This window comes from Typopeltis vanoorti, chromosome 6 (assembly GCF_054136105.1).
Source record: "Typopeltis vanoorti isolate ZY-2024b chromosome 6, IOZ_Tvanoo_1.0, whole genome shotgun sequence".
Taxonomy (NCBI): Eukaryota; Metazoa; Arthropoda; class Arachnida; order Uropygi; family Thelyphonidae; genus Typopeltis; species Typopeltis vanoorti.
In genome coordinates, this window is record NC_143554.1 from 80,029,028 (window position 1) to 80,049,309 (window position 20,282).

At 33.6% G+C, this 20,282-nt stretch overlaps 1 protein-coding gene across 1 annotated transcript in view; it reads left to right on the plus strand.

Moving 5' to 3' along the window:
• Positions 1 to 454: 454 nt before the first annotated feature.
• The window catches only part of LOC150105616 (putative sodium-dependent multivitamin transporter), a 31,369-nt gene continuing 11,541 nt past the window's right edge, over positions 455 to 20,282 (plus strand). Inside the window, exons 1-7 of the mRNA XM_090394944.1 lie at positions 455 to 712; positions 7,125 to 7,190; positions 7,593 to 7,712; positions 12,033 to 12,187; positions 12,404 to 12,544; positions 18,982 to 19,117; positions 20,077 to 20,281. Coding sequence (XP_090251070.1) covers positions 515 to 712; positions 7,125 to 7,190; positions 7,593 to 7,712; positions 12,033 to 12,187; positions 12,404 to 12,544; positions 18,982 to 19,117; positions 20,077 to 20,281 — 1,021 coding nt within the window. The 5' untranslated portion in view covers positions 455 to 514. The remainder of the gene's footprint in view (positions 713 to 7,124; positions 7,191 to 7,592; positions 7,713 to 12,032; positions 12,188 to 12,403; positions 12,545 to 18,981; positions 19,118 to 20,076; position 20,282) is intronic.

Genomic DNA, 20,282 nt, shown 5'->3' on the forward strand with positions numbered 1-20,282 from the left:
CCTAATCTACCTAGAAAACTCTACTCGTTGATAAGTAGAGTTGATAATTTTGGAATTTTTGGAAAAATAATTACATAAATATTTATGATTATTGATCTCTAATAAATAATGGTGTTTTATATTTATTTTGTAATTTCAAAAGTTACTAAAAATTACTAAAAAATTATTCTGAAATTTAAATTATTTTATAAGTTGCACAGTTATTTCTAATGAAAATAAAATATAAATGGTCTTTGTGTGTGTGGTAAATGATTAAGCGGTATAGACACTGGATTGTATGGTATGCGTACCATACAATTTTGGTTTAATCGTATTTCTCTCTCTCTCTCTCTTTCTCTCTCTCTTTCTAGGAACCACGTCTCTAGCACAGATGGAAATGAATCTTGCGTTAGGAATTGTTGATTACATTGTAATCGCTGCGATGTTAGCCATTTCCGCTTCTATAGGAATCTACTTCCGTTTTTCGGGTGGAAGACAGAAGACAAATGCTGAGTTCTTGTTAGCTGGTCAAAATATGAGTATTCTGCCGATAGCATTTTCACTTATGGCAGGTTTCCAATCGGGATCAACCATGATTGGAGTTCCAGGTGAAGTTTATAGGTTCGGCATGGATATCATAGTCTTAAATTTGAGCTACAACATTGGAATTTTCATATCAGCTGTGTATATTTTACCTGTTTTCTTCGGAATTACAAATTATACAGTGAACGAGGTATGATTTTTATCATAATTTCCTTAGAAAATGTTCGTGATTTTTATCTCTCTCTCTCTTTTTTTTTTTGATATTTTCTCTTTTATTTTAACTTAAAAATCATAAAATTATATTTAACAATTATAAATGACATTAAGTTAATTCTAAAGCACTCATATTTTATTTAATAAGTTACTTTGAATAAATAAAAATTTAGAAAAATATTAAAATATATATTCGTTTATGTGATTCTCTTCCTATAGATGTTACATTCTTTTGTTGATTACGTATTATTATATGTTATTTTCATTCAAACAGAGCTAACTATAAATTACACAGTACTATTTTGGGGATTTGATTTTAGATCCTTATTTCCCTCTCTCTCCGTTTAAAAAAAAAAAAAAATACACAGTATAACATGGGTCAGATATGTTAGTCATCCCAAGAACGAAACTCTGATGATGCTTGGCGTTGTTGCTAATGTAAATACCTTGGCTCTCCCACCAGCCTCATCTGTTTAAGTGAGAACGGAAGTTAGTTTCAGTTGTAGAAACGATTTCATCACGAAATAATTGCTACAATAATATTACATATAATTAAATTATTAAATAAATATAAACAATTAATTAATTAAATACGAAAAAAATACTGGTGAATAATACCAATCTGTTCAAGCTGTACCGTTTTTCATTTAATAATATTTATTTAACACTTAATTCGTTAAGTACAATTAATTAATTACTACTTTAACTAATTACTACTTTAACTAATTACGGAGGTAACGTTTAATCCTTAAAAGGACTGACTTAAAGGGACGAAGCAAGAATGCTTTTCATATTCCTCGGTATCTGTAGAGGACAGTGTAGGGATAAGGTATTATTGAGCTATTAAAGCTCTAATCATGGTAGGTGGGTAACAGCAATAGCCGAGCCTCAGTTAGAACTTCACTGGCTACAACACTGCCATCCATTACCCTCCAAGGGTACCCATTTAATCGCCTTGCACGACATGCATGAGCTACATTAGTGCTTTTTTTTTTAAGTAAAGCCGACTCTAAAAATTAGGACGATCTCTAGACCACTCCATAGTGGCCGAAAGACCATCCAACTGATCGTTGGCTCCACTCAGTAACTGGCTCCCCCACCACCGAGCAGAACCGCTCATATTCCAGGGAAAAGCATCCAACGACAAAGCCCCTCACCGGCCTTGCCGGAGGACATCCTCTCCGGAGACTAAAAATATGTATATGCACTCCCAGGCAACCCTCCCGAAATCTAAGCCCCCCCCTCACTGGGAGCGAAATTCCCGAAGAAACCTGATAGAGCAAAAGTCTCGAAAATCAGCGTCCATTTAGTTGCCTCTTACGACATGCTTGCATTTGCATTGGGGCAATTCTTATCCCGGCAACCACACGGGGATAACGTTTAATCTTTCAACTTTCAACTTTATTGGCTTAAAGGGTGAAGCAAATGCTTTACATATTCCCCGCTGTCTGATGAGGAAAACTATGAGGGGGAAAATATTAATGAGCCTGTTGCTCGCCCTGAGTGGACCTGAGGATTAATCATTGAGGTCGCAGTTTAGAATAGCTTTTGGTCTTTTGTACTTGGTGTAATCTGTTGCGTAGTAATTTGCAGCTAGTTGAATTAGATTATTAGGATGCACAGATGCTATAGTCTGCATGATGGTATAAATATAGGGGGCTTCTGTGTCCCAGTCAAGTTGCACAATGCGTATGAACCATGGAGCGTTCAGGATTATTCTGAGACATTTATTCTGCACACGTTGTAGTTTGAGGATATTAGTATTAGCAGTATGACTGCAAGCCGGAGAAGCATAGATGAGTATAGGACGAATCATCAATTTATATATACGTTTGATTCTGATGCTCAATTTGCTGGTTCTGTTTATTAGAGGATAGAGCTGTGCAATGATTTTTGATGTCTTTAAACATTGAGACTTGATATGGGAGCTGAAAGTCAAATTTCTATCTAACAATATGACAAGATATTTGATCTCAGACTGCCAAGGGATTTCTGTGTTAAATAGGAGAACGTGTCCAGTAGGAAGCATTGATCTTCTGGAGAACAGTACGGCTACGCTTTTCTGATGATTTATTTTGAGTCGCCATTTGGTGAAATATTGTTAAATTATCAGTAGATTTTCCTGCAGTCTTTTGATTGCTAGGTGTGGTTTTAAAGATCTGACTAGTATCGCTGTATCGTCCGCATACAAAGTCTTGATAGAAGATAGTGGGTTGTGCGGAATATCACACATATAAATGGAAAAAAGAGTTGGTGCCAGTAGCGATCCTTGTGGGACACCAGCTAAGATGCGTTTTTGTATGGAGAGAATACCATTTAACTTAACTTGCATGCGCCTGTCATAGAGATATGATCTGATCAGGTGAACCACTTCCAATGGTATTCCAGATGTTATCATTTTATAAAGCAAGCCGTAGTGCCAGACTTTGTCGAATGCACTGGCCATGTCAATGAAAACAGCCCCAGTGCATTGACGCCAGTTAAATCCCGTGGTAACATATTCTACCAATCTGTATACTTGTTGTGTAGTACTATGAAATTGTCGGAATCCAAATTGTTCCTCAGGAAGAATGTTTAATTTGTGCACTACTTCTTGGAGTCTGGTGAGAATGACTTTCTCGGCAATTTTGCCTAGGTTGGAGATGAGGCTAATTGGTCTGTAGTTTTGAGGTGATCGTGGGTCTTTTCCTGGTTTGGGATAACGTTTAATCCTTATGACTGGCTTAAAGGGGTGAAGCAAGAATGCTTTTCATCTTCCCCATTATCTGTAGAGGACAGTGTAGGGATAAGGTGTTATTGAGCTATTAAAGCTCTGATCATGGGAGGAGGGTAACAGCAATAGCCGAGCCTCAGTTAGAACTTCATTGGCTACAGCATTGCCATCCATTACCCATCAAGGGTATTAATCACCATATCTCACGGTCGATTACCACCAAATCTGACCATCCTTATAGTCTTTATAAGGACTGGCTTAAAGAGGCGAAGCAAGAATGCTTTTCATCTTCCCCGTTATCTGTAGAGGACAGTGTAGGGATAAGGTATTATTGAGCTATTAAAGCTCTGATCATGGCAGGAGGGTAACAGCAATAGCCGAGCCTCAGTTAAAACTTCATTGGCTATAGCATTGCCATCCATTACCCTCCAAGGGTATTGATTGAATGAATCAATCACCGCATCTCACGGTCGATTGATTCCTCCAATCGATCAAATCTGACCATCACAGTTGTATACATTATATATTACTTATATATATACTAACTTTTAAATGGTGCAAGTATTTGAACATTGTTTAATATTCTCTATTTTGGCTTTTAAATATAATTTATATTTCATTTTACCTTTACTTCTTTTATTTTTATTACATTTTTTTAATTTTTATCTGCTTTGTTATAAAAATATAATTTCTAATAGCCATTGTTTAAGTTATCAGTGTCAATAGGATTAGAAAATCAAAGTCGACTATTTTTTCAAATTTACTATGAGCTGCAGGTAAATAATTTTTTTATTGATTGCTAAAATATTTATACATACAATAAACATCTCGTGTGACATTGCATCTTATAATTTTACAGAGTTCAGCACTAAGTGCTGCAATTCCTACATTGGATTTCAATGAAAATTTTTAATAATACTTTTTTGCCTTTATATTATGTATTTACAACACATGTTCTTCTAATATTAACAATGAACATTATACAGAATTTTTTGTATAATTTTTTATTTTATTTTTATTTTAATTAATTTATTTTTTAAGTTTGAGAAAGAATGATTAAAGATACAAATTTCTGCATTTGCTTATAAGGATTATTTGTAGATGAGTGAGGCAAGTTAATCCCACCTACTTCGAAGCTTGGGTTAGCTTTTATGAAGAGAGTGGGATTTAGCCTTCACTATTTGTGTTGTTGCTACTGTTTATGTACGGGATGTAGGCATTGGATGCTAGTGATTTGTGATCTGTATATTAGTGTTAATGGTTTCTTAACTTTGTTTGTATTTTTTCCAGAGCTCGTTTTTTAATGTTCTGTAGTTATCTACGTGATTTAACTTTCTTGGTAGGTTGTTGAGTAGCGTGGGTATCTGATGTGATCTCACAAAAGAACCGTATGATTTGTTGAAGGGTGTGGGGATGTAGAGAGTTGTTGTAGGTCGTGTTATACGATATGTGTCTCTGTTGTTTGGAGATGATGTTGAAGTAATTCCTTGTTAATGTCATGTAGTGTTTCAGGTTTTTAATGCTCAGAATTCTGTGTATCGCCATGTGCTTGTCGGATATTGGTTGTTGCGTGTAAGGTGTCCAGATGACTGTTGACACGATTTTCCTGTGTAGTGTTTCTAATTTTGTTAGGTGGCTGTTTGATGTATTTGTAGAGACTGTTATTCCGTATCTGAGTAGGGATTCGCAGATACCATGATATAGGAGTTTTTTTATGTTGGGTGGAATAATGTCTTTAACTTGGAAGAGTTTTGCTGCGATGATCCGGAGTTTGGTGTGTAGGTATTCTATATGTTTTGTCCATTTAAGGTGGGAATCTATATAGAGACCGAGGTATTTTGCGTGTGTTACAGGTTTGATTTCGGAACATTGGCAGGTATTTTTGTTGTTAATGCAGCGGTATGTGTGACAATGTATCGATAGTGATGTAGGGCGTATGATTCTTGGGTTATGTATTATCAACACCTGTGTTTTGGTGCCGTTGATTAGAATTGCGTTTTGGTGGAAGTATGTTGTGATTTCGTTTAGGTCTTGTTGTGCTTTGCAGAGAGCTGTGTTAATGTCTGTGTGGAATGCCAGTAGTGCCGTGTCGTCTGCTTAGTGAAATATTTGACTTCTTATGGATATGTTATGAACATCGTTAATGTATATGTTGAATAGAGTGGGTGATAATATGGCACCTTGAGGTACACCGTGTTTTACTTGTATACTCCGACTGTAACATGTACCTATTTTTGTTACTTGTGTTCTGTTTGAGAGGTAGTTCTTGAACCATGTATGCAGTGTTCCTCTTATACCTATTGAGTATAGTTTGGTGAGTAGTATGTCATGTTCAAGTGTGTCAAATGCTTTGGTTAGGTCCAGCAGTATAAGGACGGCGTACTTGTTTTTGTCGAGAGCTTTGTTTATTGTGTCGGCAATGTCTTCAAATAAAGTAATGGTGCTTTTTGTTTTCTGAAAGCCATATTGGTTTTGTGAGATGATGCTGTACTTCTGTAAATAGTTCTGTAGTCTGGTGTGTGTTATTTTTTCTAGAATTTTTGAGATGACTGGTAGCGTAGCTATTGGTCTGTAGTTCTGAGTATCGTTTCTTTTGCCGTGTTTGTATATTGGCGTAATTAATGCAGTTTTTGGTTGTTGTGGAATAATGCCTGTGTCGAATATTATGTTCACGAGTTTCAAAAGTATTGGATTTATTTGTTCAAAGTGTGTTATAAGGTCTGTGAGTCTTATTTTGTCTACTCCTGGAGTGGTTTAAGTTGTTTAACTCTTTGGTTTAAGTTGTAAGAGTGCTTCTTTCAGTTCCTGTTTTGTTATGGGTGGAAAATACATCGTTTGTTGTTGACTTTGTGTCGGTAGTTTTTTGTTTATCGTTGGTAGTTTGTCTTTTTTGAGTTATGTGATGTTCTTTGTGAAAGCATGGTCGAATGAGTCTGCTAGTTCCTCTTGGTTTGTGTCTTGGTTAATAATAATAATAATAATAATAATAATATTTTTTCTGTAATATCATTTTATTTATCATCTTACAGAGCATTTATATATATACACATATTTGCATATAACATAATTCTTTTTTACAGTGAATTTCATACAAATTGTTCCGTTTTTTATATTCTAAAATGCGTCAATAATAATTACTATGGATGGTAATTTATAGTTTGCAATTGGATAAGGTTACATTTTTAACAGCATTTATCAGTCCTTAACACTTTCATTGCCAAGCTGAAAATTGGAATTTCGTGTGGTAGCCAATTTTGTTTTATTTTTTTTATTTAGTTAGCGGCATCCACGCGATAACGCGTGATCGGCCGTTTTGTGAGAGCTCGCATCATGCGATATCGCCTGATTGGCAATGAACATGTTAAAGGATGAAGCAATATCCTTCTCTTGTTAGGAAGGCATGGTTGCGTCAGTGTAAAGTGGCATGTTACACTGCCGATTTAAACCATTTGTTGAATCAATGTAAACAATGAAAATCATCTCGTCAGAAAAAATTAAAATAAAACACTACAATAGTTTTCACACTTTAATTGAATTTACTTTTCTAATAATCATTCGTTATAGATATTGTCGTAATGTAATAGCAAAATCTAAATTATTTTCAATTTAGGTTTAACATTAACCTTATCAATTCAATCTGCATCATGTTTTTTTTTTTTATTTATTTAATTTACAGTATTTAGAACGAAGATTTGGATCTGCAATTAGAACACTATGTTCGTTTCTCTTTCTAGTTCAAATGGTGAGTAATTTAGAACTCTGAATATTACTGGAAATATCGAAAAGAAAACTGAATTATAAAATCCTGCGATACTCGTCAATTAAATTTCAAATCATAAATGAATTATATTCAAATAATTCGAAAGAGAAGAAAATGATTGTATGCATTAGAATGTTTCGAACTAAAACATTATAATATTTTAGAAAAATTTATAAAAATAAATTTTAAAAAATGAGTATAAGACGAAGAAAAACTTTAAAAATAGTAATAACCTGAACATAAATATTGCGAATTTTCTGTTTTTTTTTTAACTGTACTTTAATATTACTTTAATGTAATCTTAATATAATATTGATGTACTCTTAAAGAAGTTAACAATCATACTATAGTACGGTTTTAATTTAATTTAATTTTATTTTGTAGGTGTTGTTCATGGCAGCAGTCTTATATGCCCCGTCCTTAGCCTTGAGTGCTGTAATGGGCGTTCCGAACTGGATATCAATCGTGATTGTAGGCCTGGTGTGCACATTCTACTGCACGATGGTAAGAACGTGTGTCCGATGACATCGAACAGTGGTGGGCGCGAACCTTTTTATGTGCTCGTGCCAAAAGTTTACAAATCGAGTTGCTGACGTGCCGGCGCGTGCCAAATATTTACAAATCAAGTTGCTGACGTGCCGTGAAGATTTTAATAGGGGAAAATTAATACAAAATTAATTGCAGAATTTTATTGAGACAAGTTTGAAAATTAACATAGAATTTCATAAAAATGAACTCATAATTTGGCATACACATTGTTGTATACAAATCAATATCAACCTATTATCAATTTATTAATTTATCAATTTCAATATATCAATTTATTAATGAGATTTTTGTTGTTGTACATTAGATGCCAAATGCTTTATATCAGGTTAATATTTTGTCACTGTTAGTAATACACACGCCGAATGAGATTCATCAGTCATTCTATGTCATTCTGATCTATGTCATCAGTCATTCTGATAAGAGTGATCAGAACTATAACCTCCTCTGCTACGAGTTGCCCTAGTGTTGAACTACGTGCTTTAGCGTACGCTACAATCCGCCGAAACTTTTATAGTTTGCTATATTCAGCGTGAAACTCTTTGATTCCTATCGTTGAGTTTCTTATTTGGCTTTAAAACAATGTGGGATTTAATATCCCTTTAATTTAAATAATGTTTGCAGCGCCGAATTGAAGCCTATTGGCTCTTTATATTTATGTAGAAAACTCTTTTGTGAATTTAACTTGATCTGATTTTTCATGGGATTCTAGATCTGCGAAGAATTTTTTTGTATATGGAAAATATCGGAAGGTATTGGAAATAACGTCACGATTAAAAATTGGTAATTTAGCTTCAAATGCTTTGATTAAATCAAACATGACAATAATCGTCTTGTTAACACCTTACAATTTAACATTTAATTCATTTAAATGTAAACACAAATCAGTAAAAAACATTAATTTCGAAAGCCATTCGACGTTCATTAACTGATTGTATTTTTCAATGATTTTCTCATTATGTAAAAAAAGTTTGACTTCATCAAAACACTCAGCAAATCTTTGAAGAACTTTCCCCCGACTTAATCATCGTTGTACATAAGTAAACAATTGTACCGAGTTTATCTCACTTAATAATTCTATAAATTTTCGTTTATTTAAAGCGTGTGCCGATATAAAATTGACCAATTTTGTTACAATGCTCATAATATCTTCCAGTGACTTGAAACTAGCCTTTGCGCATAAAACCTGCCAATGTACAATACAATGAAAACCCAGAACTGAATGTCCAATACGTTTGGTAAATACATTGACGAACCCATTTTCCTCTCCAGTCATACTACGAGCACCATCAGTAATTACTGATACAATTTTGGATCTATATCTCTTTCAGCAAGTGTATTTACAACTGCGTTGCAAATATCTATTCCTTTTGTTGTTGTTGCTAATTATGTTATCAATTCTTCTTTGATGTTATTCCCAACATAATAACGAATAAAAATTATTAAACGGGCTGATCCAGTTATGTCAGTACTCTCATCAAGAAAAAGAGAAATTAAATCAGAAGAATATATATATATTTTTTGCTGATGAGTTATATTTTTAGCCATTTCTATGATTCTATCTTTCACTGTGTTTCTAGCCAAAGGCATATCTTTTATTCTTTGAATAATTTTTTCCTTGTTTTCAAAATCTTCAAAGAGGACTGGTGCGCATTTTAACCATGCTTCTTTTATATATATCCCATCACGAAAAGGTTTACCGTGTTTAGCAATTACGTTTGAGGCAAAAAAAAAAAAAACTAGCAGCAGTTATATTTGAACGACTGCCGATAAATTTCATTAGAGTTGTTGACTGGATATTCCTATTTTTAATTGCTCGAGCAATAAATTCTTTCTGTTCGTCCTTGCTTTTCTCAAGCAGCGATTTATGGTTTGTCCCATAATACCGTTTTACTGACGACGTTCTGCACACAACTCTCCCTGAACATAAAACACATATTGCTTTATTGTCTTTGTTAATCATGCCATACTCTTCAGTCCACCAGCTTTGGAACTCTCTGCTGCTTGACTGTGATAATTTTAGTTTTCTATTTTCGCCAGCCATGTTCAGTAGAACTGTAACAAAATAACTCAAAACTTAAATGAAATGCATTTTTTATAGTTTCAAAAAAATCAAAATAAAAAAAAATTATTATATACCTAAATTAAATTATCTTTATAATTCCCATTTACAGTAGCAAAAACGCAACAATAATGCACTTGCCGCTGCTTATTTCTGCCTAATGGCGGATGCTCGGTGCGAAATGCATAATAAACGCACGTGCGATTAGAAAAGGGAAAAAGTCAGTGAATCCTAAGGGCCAGTCGTTCTCAATTATTTTTCTATAAGACTGTATTTTTACTGTATTTATATTTATTAGAGGGCCCAGTCCCAACAAACGTACTCGTAAATACCGTTCCCATTTTTTTTTTTAAAGTTCATACATTAAACTGACGTTTAATGTTGGATTTAATATCCACTTAATTTATATAATTTTTTATCGCCGATGTGAAGCCTTTTGGCTATTTATTTTAGTAAATAAGTATTAATAATTAATTATGATATAATCATAAAGAGTATTAATACACTTAATGTATACGGTGTAACATGTTGAGAAATATAAAAGTGCGCATTTCAATTAGTTATCAATCACAGGACTAGTGCTACAATGTTGTAGTTTCCTCAGGCCAACATCATTAAATTAACTTCTGGTAAGTTTCATTGGCATATTCCATTCTGATCACCAAAAATTTATAATATTATTCAGTATAAAATTGATTATTGTATTATTAAATTGATTTTATTGATGTTGGTTTGAAAAAATAAACGGTAGTGAGAAAAATATTTATGCATTGTAACTCACCATAGAAGTCAGCAGGGGAAGCAGCAGAAGGATGTCGAATTGTCGACGAACGCTTACCATCGAATATAACTTGCCCTCGTGTATAACTCGCACCCCTGATTTCACTTTACGAAAAAAGACATTAAAACGTTTTGCATATACCTTCCACACAACAACAACACGCCTTCCCCAACAGCCATTATATAGTGTAGATGCAATTAAAAAATTAGTTTTATTGTATCCCTGAATAAGGTACAGATGCTTTTTGCAGTGTGTGTAATATATTTCTCAACAAATAGTGCAATTAGAGACAGTTGGAATAAAAACGGCGCTAACTAATGAATCACATGTACCCCCCCCCCCTCACAGAAACTACACTGTATAGATACAAGCAAAACCATATATTGCATCGGAAACACAGTATCTAACTAAAACTCTTGTCTAATTTTTCAAGTACGTGAAACTGTTTCACGTACTTGAAAAAGAGATGTTTGTTTGATTGCATTTGAAATTCCCGATGTCACTATGACAGATCACAAAGCCTAACTTCAAATAAAATTCTACCACGATTTGAAACATGCCATGTAATGCTTGTGTGAGTCCCCCTTCCAGTTCAAATGCAAACAAGGCAATAAAAACCAACCAAGGGTTGAAACGTTGTGTGAGTAGAGCCCGCCGGTAATGAGACGTTCTGTCGGAACGATAAACGACATCCCATCGTGAATGTCTTAAAATTAAGCAATATATAGTGAATACTGTTATGACAGATGCTATGGAATTCGGTTGAAGAGAATTTAGCATTTCAACTCTTTCAACTCAAAAATCGTCGGTTCCATTTGTGTTTAAAGGGTCGCGTGATCTTTTGTTAATATCACACCGATAGAATTCATGTCTTCATAGCTGCTCTCTCCTGTAAAATAAAATTTAACCTGTACGTATTGTAACAATTAAAAAAAAAGCTTGAATAATTTATAAGCGTATAAAAGGATACCATATGTAAATCGGTGAAGTGCCAGCAAAACTCTCGGGCGTGCCACCACTGACATAGAACATGAAATCCACTCTAATTCAAAAATAAACCTTGCTTGATAGGTTTTATTATGAAAACAGATCACGCTAACTTTGAAATATAGCGTGATCTATGTTCACTCCTTTTATTTTTATTGTGACATGCATCGCTCGAGACGCATGTTAGTATTAGAATTCATGCAGTAACTCAACAAATAAAAAAAAAAAACGAAACGATATCTAAAATATATATCAATCTAGTCTCTCCAAGTCACATTTAATTCACTGGTTGATAAATATTTTAACAATTAATTTCTTTTTTGTTTAAATCCTTTCCAGTTTTTAAACCATAAAATTCATTTAATGCTAATAACTGAAATTTTATTAACTTTTCTATTAAAACTTTTTAATAAAATAGTTTTTTTAACAATCTGACTGTTTTCTGAAGGGCGGTATGAAAGCGGTTTTGTGGACTGACTTATTTCAAGCGATCTTGATGTTTGCTGCAGTATTTCTTGTCATAGGAAAAGGATTATCCGATGTAGGAGGGTTCTCGAAGGTAATAGCTACCGGACTCGAAGGCGGACGAATACGAAAGATCGGGTTAGTATAAATTAAACACTTAAATTCCTTTTTTTATAATTACAAAAGCCCTGGACAAGTCTGGGATCTTAAAGAACGGTAAGTAATGTGGATTATTATTAATCCTAGTGTGTCTCATGATCCAGAAAATATAATAGTTAATCCCAAATTATTTAAACTAATAGTTTAAAGACATTACATTACAGTATAAAATTGTAGTTCTTTTTTTGCGTGTAGATTATCCCTGGATTTGTTTACCCGCTACTCTTTTTGGAATATGATTCTTTCTGGTATAATAATGGGAATATCAATGTACGGAACCAACCAAATGCAAGTACAACGACTCTTAACTGTTCAATCCTTGACTAAAGCAAAATGGTAAGTAAATCAGGATCTGAATACTTATAAGTACACTATGTTATCAAACGTGTCGCAACACTCCCAATAACACTACGTTGCCTTGCCCGTATGATGCAGATACACGTTGACAATGCTATATAAGCATAGGTACGTGGACATTAAAAGTGTAGACATTCTTTTGCCGTCGTGGACGAAAAGAGTCGAGTCCGCTCGAACGTGGTATGATAGTCGGAGCCCACGTGTTCGGACAGAGAGATTTCTGCCACATTTCACGTGCTCCGGTCTACTGTCAGCGAGGTTCCAAATCGGAACCGGCCAACTCTCAAGCGTGTAGTCACGGTAAATCGTCAGTTAGCCTTAGAAACCATCACAAAGATCTTCCTCATGAGCTCTGGAACGGATGTTGGAGACAGAACCATTCGAAGGGGGGGGGGGAGTTGTTTGCCCTTGCATTCATGGGGTCAATAAACCATTGATTACATCTGTCATTTACCCATGTTGTCTGGAATGATGCAAACAACACTGTCCTTGGACTGTGGTCAGTTGAAGAGGATCCTGTGGAGCGATGAAAGTAGTAGGAGTGACGATTTGAACAAGATCAAGATAAGATAATATAAGGAATCGTGTCGTTAGTGGGTGTTGTTATGAGATGTAGATAAGTGATGTCATTTGTTAGTTGTAAATAAATGACGTCATTTGTTAGTTGTAAATAAGTGACGTTATTGTTTTGAATGCAAAGGATGATATTAGGAGACAAGGAGTCGTGTCATGATTGATAGTGCACTTCTGACAAGATCAAAATCAAGATAAGATAAGGAATCGTGACATGAATGTTTGAATTTAATTATATGTTGATGTCACTCAAACATACAGTTTTTTTTTCTTCTATAGAGGGCTGTACTAATTTTCCAATACATTTTGAGGTATTTCTTTCCTGTTAAAGGGTAGGAATTCTTAGAGAAATTCGTGATGGCGGCAGTGTTTAGAGCTTTTCTGAATAATTTAATTATATACTGGTGTCCCTTAAACACACACTTTTTTTTCCAAAGCTCATCCGTCTTTTCTTCTATATTCATATTCTAATTCAAGTTCATATTTTATTCATAATTCATCTGAATATATTGATTTGTCTAAATTAAGATCTTAAAGTTCAATAAATCAATAAATAAACAAATCTTGTGTGAATTCAGGGTGATTTCAAAAATTATCTTACTTAAACATACATACAATTTTTTTTTTTGCTCCGATGTTATCACTATCAGTTGAAGGTGACATCACTAAAAGATTATTGGCAAATGACAACCTCTTTTCGAATTAACGTTATCTTGTTTACTAATATTTGGGTAATGGTGTTTTTTAGTTTACATGAAGAGAAAACACCAAACGGTATTTTAAAAAATAAATAAAAAATAAACGGAGACTTAAACGCTTACAATAACTTTTTTGTATGTAGTCTAAAAATTCTAATGATAATTTAAATTTACTTACAGTTTTCCAGAATGATTCTTCTTAATGCAAATAGATATCCCAAAATAGTTGGATTTTTATCCACAGCAGAACATACACACACACAAAAAAAAAAAAACACAAGGCTGAAAGAATGAAATTTCTGTAATAACCTGAAAAACTATTTTACCGTTAATTCCTATGCATTGGGTCATTCTGTCTTTTGTTGACTAATATATTTGACAGCGAATGGTAACTGTAGTGTCTACTTGTGAACTTTTCTGACTGGGAGGGATTGGAATTCTCCTGGTCTTACTTGAGGGTCTGATAATACATTCCAACCATCATCTTTTTCCTTTGATGTTTTCGTGGTATTATCAGTTTGGAGAAGTATTGTTTTTCTGTTTTTCTATAGTTGACTATCCGATTGGGTCTCTGTTTAATTCCTCCCCACAGTTGTTCATGCTATATTTTCCTAAGCTTGGTGGAAAAGTTTGTGTGCATTTTTGTTTAGGGTGAGTGCCATTTCCTGTTTCGAATTCAGAGTGCTGTTAGGGTATGGAATTCTGACAAGTGAAATGATTTTTTTTTTTTTTTCAAATTGAATGGTTATTTTCTGTATTTTACTTATAAAATTCAGTTTAACTACATATCCTAACAGAATAACTGAGCAAATTAATGAATAAATAAAATGTGTAAACAATACTATAAGAAAATACCATAGAGTCGAGTGACTTTGGACTTTGGTAATCGTTCATCCACTGCAGCTGCTGTTTTGTGTTGTGGTGTTTTGTGTTTGGTAATGTAAAAATAATGGATGAGCCACAAAATTTTTGAAAGTTTCTTTGTGAAAAGTTCTAATTGTTTAGAATTTTGTAACAAAAAGTTAACATAAAATATACAATCAGAGCTAATAATCAGTGAAATAATAATAATAAATAACTATTTATTTGTGGTGTAATATAAAGTAATCTAAGAAGAATGAAGATAACGATTATTAAAAATCGACAGTGTGTGAATTTTTCACTTATCATTGGGATGATTGATCCAATTTCTTTTGAATAAGACTTCAAATTTATTTCCTAAAGAAATTTGTATTTCTGATGGAATTATTGTAAGATATGCATTGACAAAATCACCTTGTAGATGGAAAGAATTACTTGAAAGAGTTAAAAAACAGAATTCTTGGTTAATAAAATATAACCATCAGCTAAAGTGGGAAATTGGTTCACTATCTCTGGACAAACTAAGAAATTGGATGATAGAATCAACATGCAAATATCATATATTACTCGCCAAAGGAAGAGAAAAAGCATAAACATTAACGAAGTTAATAGGGAGGCCTGTTCTTCATTTAAATGAAATTGGATGCCCTAAACGTGAAAGCATAGCGTGTACTTTTAAATGCTTTTGGAAACATAACAAAAGATTTTGTGCTTTTAATAATTCTCAAAGGTATATGTATTGGTTTCAAAAAAATAAATATGCAACCCTTAATTTTACTACAGTAATAAATTCCCAACAATCACCAAACGAAAAATTAACTTTCAGATGAGAGTCACATTGTTAAAATCACATGATGGCAATGCCAGAAGCATGGAAAGAACCTTTGATGTATTTTTCAATTTATTTATTTTCTGTATTGTTAGATTCAGTAAATACAATTTGTAAATAATATTTCATTCAAATAACATGTGTAAATTTAAAGGAACAAATTGAGTGTCGTTGATGTGTAATACAAATTTAAGTAAGACATAACATTTTTTTTTGCTTGTGAAATTTCATGTCACAAAGTAACCAGAGACTTTTTTTTTGATTCATTGAATTAAAAGTCTTATTTGCTCATGCAAGTCCTCAAATATTTCAAGAAACTCCTGTCAAATCTTGGAAGCAAAAGAAATAATCGGGTATTAAATTGATAGTTAGAATTTTAGTGGAGAAAATTTAACCTGAAAATCACAATACTGTTAGAATTTGGTTATTTTACAGAGCCATTAGATATTTTAAAGCAACGACACATTACTAAAACTCTTAAAAAGATTGCTGTAGAAAAATGCTGTGGAGAGTTCTAATGCTAAAGAAAAAATAAATAAAATAAATAAATTTCAGTTACAGAAATAGCTTAAGAGCAGAAGGAATCGAAGATAAAATTAATAGTCATATTGTTTTTTTTAAAAAAAATAAATAAATGTAAGCATTAATTTACTAGAGAAATATTTTCCCATGGGTAGTACCAAGAGTTCCAACATAAACACACGGTTTCTCACGTACGTATAACGATTTGGCGACCGGATAAGAGAGATATCTTTAAGATAAGACTTAATGAGAAATCTTCAGTGTTGGAAAATAAATTCACATACATTTTATTTATTCATCAATTTGCTCAGTTATTCTGCTAGGATATGTTAGTTAAACTGAATTTTATAAGTAAAATACGGAAAATAACCATTCAATTTAAAAAAAAAATCATTTCACTTGTCAGAATTCCATACCCTAACAGCACTCTGAATTCGAAACAGGAAATTACACTTACCCTAAACAAAAAGGCGCATAGACTTTCCCACCAAGCTTAGCAAAACATAGCATGAGCAACTGTGGGAAGGAATTAAACAGAGAGCCAATCGGATAGTAATCTAAATTAAATAGTCAACTATAGAAAAACAGAAAAACAATACTTCCCCAAACTGATAATACCACGAAAACATCAAAGGAAAAAGATGATGGTTGGAATGTATTATCAGACCCTCAAGTAAGACCAGGAGAATTCCAATCCCTTCCAGTCAGAAAAGTTCACGAGTAGACACAATATTTACCATTCACTGCCAAATATATTAGTCAGCAAAAGACAGAATGACCCAATGCATAGGAATTAATGGTCAAATAGTTTTTCAGGTTACTAAAGAAATTTCGTTCTTTCAACCTGGTGTTTGTGTGTGTGTGTGTGTGTGTGTGTGTGTGTGTGTGTGTGTGTGTGTGTGTGTGTGTGTGTGTGTGTGTGTGTGTGTGTGTGTGTGTGTGTGTGTGTGTGTGTGTGTGTGTGTGTTCTGCTGTGGATAAAAATCCAACTATTTTGGAATATCTATTTGCATTAAGAAGAATCATCCTGGAAAACTGTAAGTAAATTTAAATTATCATTAGAATTTCTAGACTACATACAAAAAGTTATTTTAAGCGTTTAAGTCTCCGTTTATTTTTTTATTTATTTTTTAAAATACCGTTTGGTGTTTTCTCTTCATGTAAACTAAAAAACACCATTACCCAAACATTAGTAAACAAGATAACGTTAATTCGCAAAGAGGTTGTCATTTGCCAATAATCTTTTAGTGATGTCACCTTCAACTGATAGTGATAACATCGGAGCAAAAAAAAAAAATTGTATGTATGTTTAAGTAAGATAATTTTTGAAATCACCCTGAATTCACACAAGATTTGTTTATTTATTGATTTATTGAACTTTAAGATCTTAATTTAGACAAATCAAAATATTTGGATGAATTATGAATAAAATATGAACTTGAATTAGAATATGAATATAGGAGAAAATACGGATGAACTATGGAAAAAGAAAAGTGTGTGTTTATGGGACACCAGTATATCATTAAATTATTCAGAAAAGCTCGAAACACTACCGCCATCACGAATTTCTCTAAGAATTCCTACCCTTTTACAGGAAAGAAATACCTCAAAATGTATTGGAAAATCAGTACAGCCAAGAAAAAAAAAACTGTATGCTTGAGTGACATCAACATATCATTAAATTCAAACATTCATGTCACGATTCCTTATCTTATCTTGATTTTGATCTTTTCAGAAGTGCACTACCAATCACGACACGACTCCTTATCCACTAATATCATCCTTTGCATTCAAAACAATAACGTCACTTATTTACAACTAACAAATGACGTCATTTTTTTACAACTAACAAATGACATCACTTATCTACATCTCATAACAACACACACTCACGTCACGATTCCTTATCTTGTCTTGATCTCGATCATGTCAGAATTGCACCACCAATCACAACACGAATCCTTATCTCTACCATCATCCATAATTCCATACGCCAAAAAAACAAACAACGTGACGTCTCACACGCACACACATATGCCCCAGGGAAAGTCCAAACATTCCAATCTCATGATGTCACGCCCACAATGACGCCATCTTCTTATCAACCAATGACGTCACGATTCCTTATCTTATCTTGATCAAACCATCACCCCTACTACTGATGAATCGGAGTACACGATCTGGTAATCCGATGGACGTTTCTGGCCTAGTGCACGATACTTACAGGAATGTCTTATATCGACTGGGATAGCATAATGGTCTGAAGCTCTTTTTCGTGGTTTGGACTCGACCAACTGGTATCTGTGTCCAGATCTTTAAACTGATGTCTACCATGACATTTTGGACAATTCTCTCCTTCCCACACTGTGGCAACAATTTGGATCCTGTATCCGCACGATAACATACCTGCTCACAAAGCAAGGGTCCCAGCTGAGTAGTTTTAAGACATGCAGGTGGAAGAACAAAACTGACCAGTCCAAAGCCGAACTCAATCTTATTGAACATCTTTGGGATGAGTTGGAACGATAGTCGCATACCAGATCTATTCGTCAGCCGTTTCGCCATACTGGAGGTATGAATACGAATTCTAGCAGCCGTTTACCAGAACCTAGGAGAGAGCCTTGACGGCAACTGTTGCGACGGGAAATATGAACAGTTGCTGTCCGGACACTTTTGACAACATAGTGTATAAAGTTGATAATTTCATATGTTTCATATATATATATATATATATATATATTAGTATATTATTTTCTTCATTTGCTAACTTATTTTAAATTATTTGAATAATAGAATATAGCATTTAAAGATGGTAAATGATTCGATTGTTTCTAAACTGAAAAATAACTTAGAAGCTAAGTTTTGCGTTTCTGGTGAAATATAAATTTATTTCTTTGCATATCTGAAGTTCATGACTTGTTGATTGGCTTTAGGGCTGTATTCCTGGGGGCTTTACTCTCGACTATTTTTCGTATTGCGTGCTGCTTCGTCGGTCTGTTGCTATACACCTACTTTTATAAATGTGATCCTGTTCAACTGCGAAGTAATAAAGTGAATTCTGCAGACAAAGTAAGTACTTATTATTTAGAATTTAAAATGCACTTGATTATAATTAGAGGAGTATAATATATTAACCTTTCATTAGTTATTTTACTGATGAATAACATGATGAAAATTATGGTCCTTGAGCATGTAGGCATAAGTAATTAATTTTTCGATTCTAAAATATGTGTATCACAGACAGTGGCGCAATCAGGATTTAATCTTGGAGGGGGCCGAGCGCTCAGGATTTAACCTTTTTTTTTGGGGGGGGGAGCGAGTTAAGTAGACGTTTTGCGAATACACACTACACATCGCATACGACCTATAACTGAGCATCTGCAGTGATCGCTAATTCATAAGTAGCACACAACATAAATAAAGAAAATGAATTTTAATTAGGAAAAGATTTTTGGAAATTTTTCTAGTGTTTTTTCCTTTTCTTTGGGGGATGGCCGGGCTCCTTTCCCCTCCCCGCTCTGGGTGCGCCACTGATCACAGAACAATGAAAAATTAACCTTCTTTATAATGTACCACCGCGTACAAAGAGAAATTGTAGTACATACAATATTGTTAGGAAATTTGGAGACCTGTCTAAAGTTTTTTTTTTTTAATATATTATTTTATTCTAATAAACGAGATGGTGGTCATACATAGCACAGTGACCTCGTCTACTACTAAAGACAGTCACAAACCTCGGCAATTACGGTGGGATTCACAAAAATTCGCATATACTATTTTAATAGTTTATTTACTTGATTGTTTTGATCTCAACTTTTACTTCATTTTACACTATAATCATATATTATAGCAGGCCTTTTTACAGCACCTGCTATAATATAGCAGGTCTTTGTTAACAATTAATTGCTGTTATCACGGCAATTAATTGTTAACAAAGTGTTATAAATATAAAAATACATTAATAGTACTATTATTAATGCTACTGAAATTAAAACGACACTACAAATGACAACTTCGTATTTTTCCAGCTCTTTCCATACTTTGTAATGCTGTCATTTTCGTCTTTTCCTGGCATACCTGGAATGTGTATTTCTGGCATTTTTAGTGCAGCTCTGAGCAGTGTTTCATCTGCAGTTAATTCTTTAACTGCTGTGACAATGGAAGATGTCATCAGACCCCGATTCTCTTCTCCATTTATTACAAAACATTCAGGTCTTATAACGAAATTTCTTGG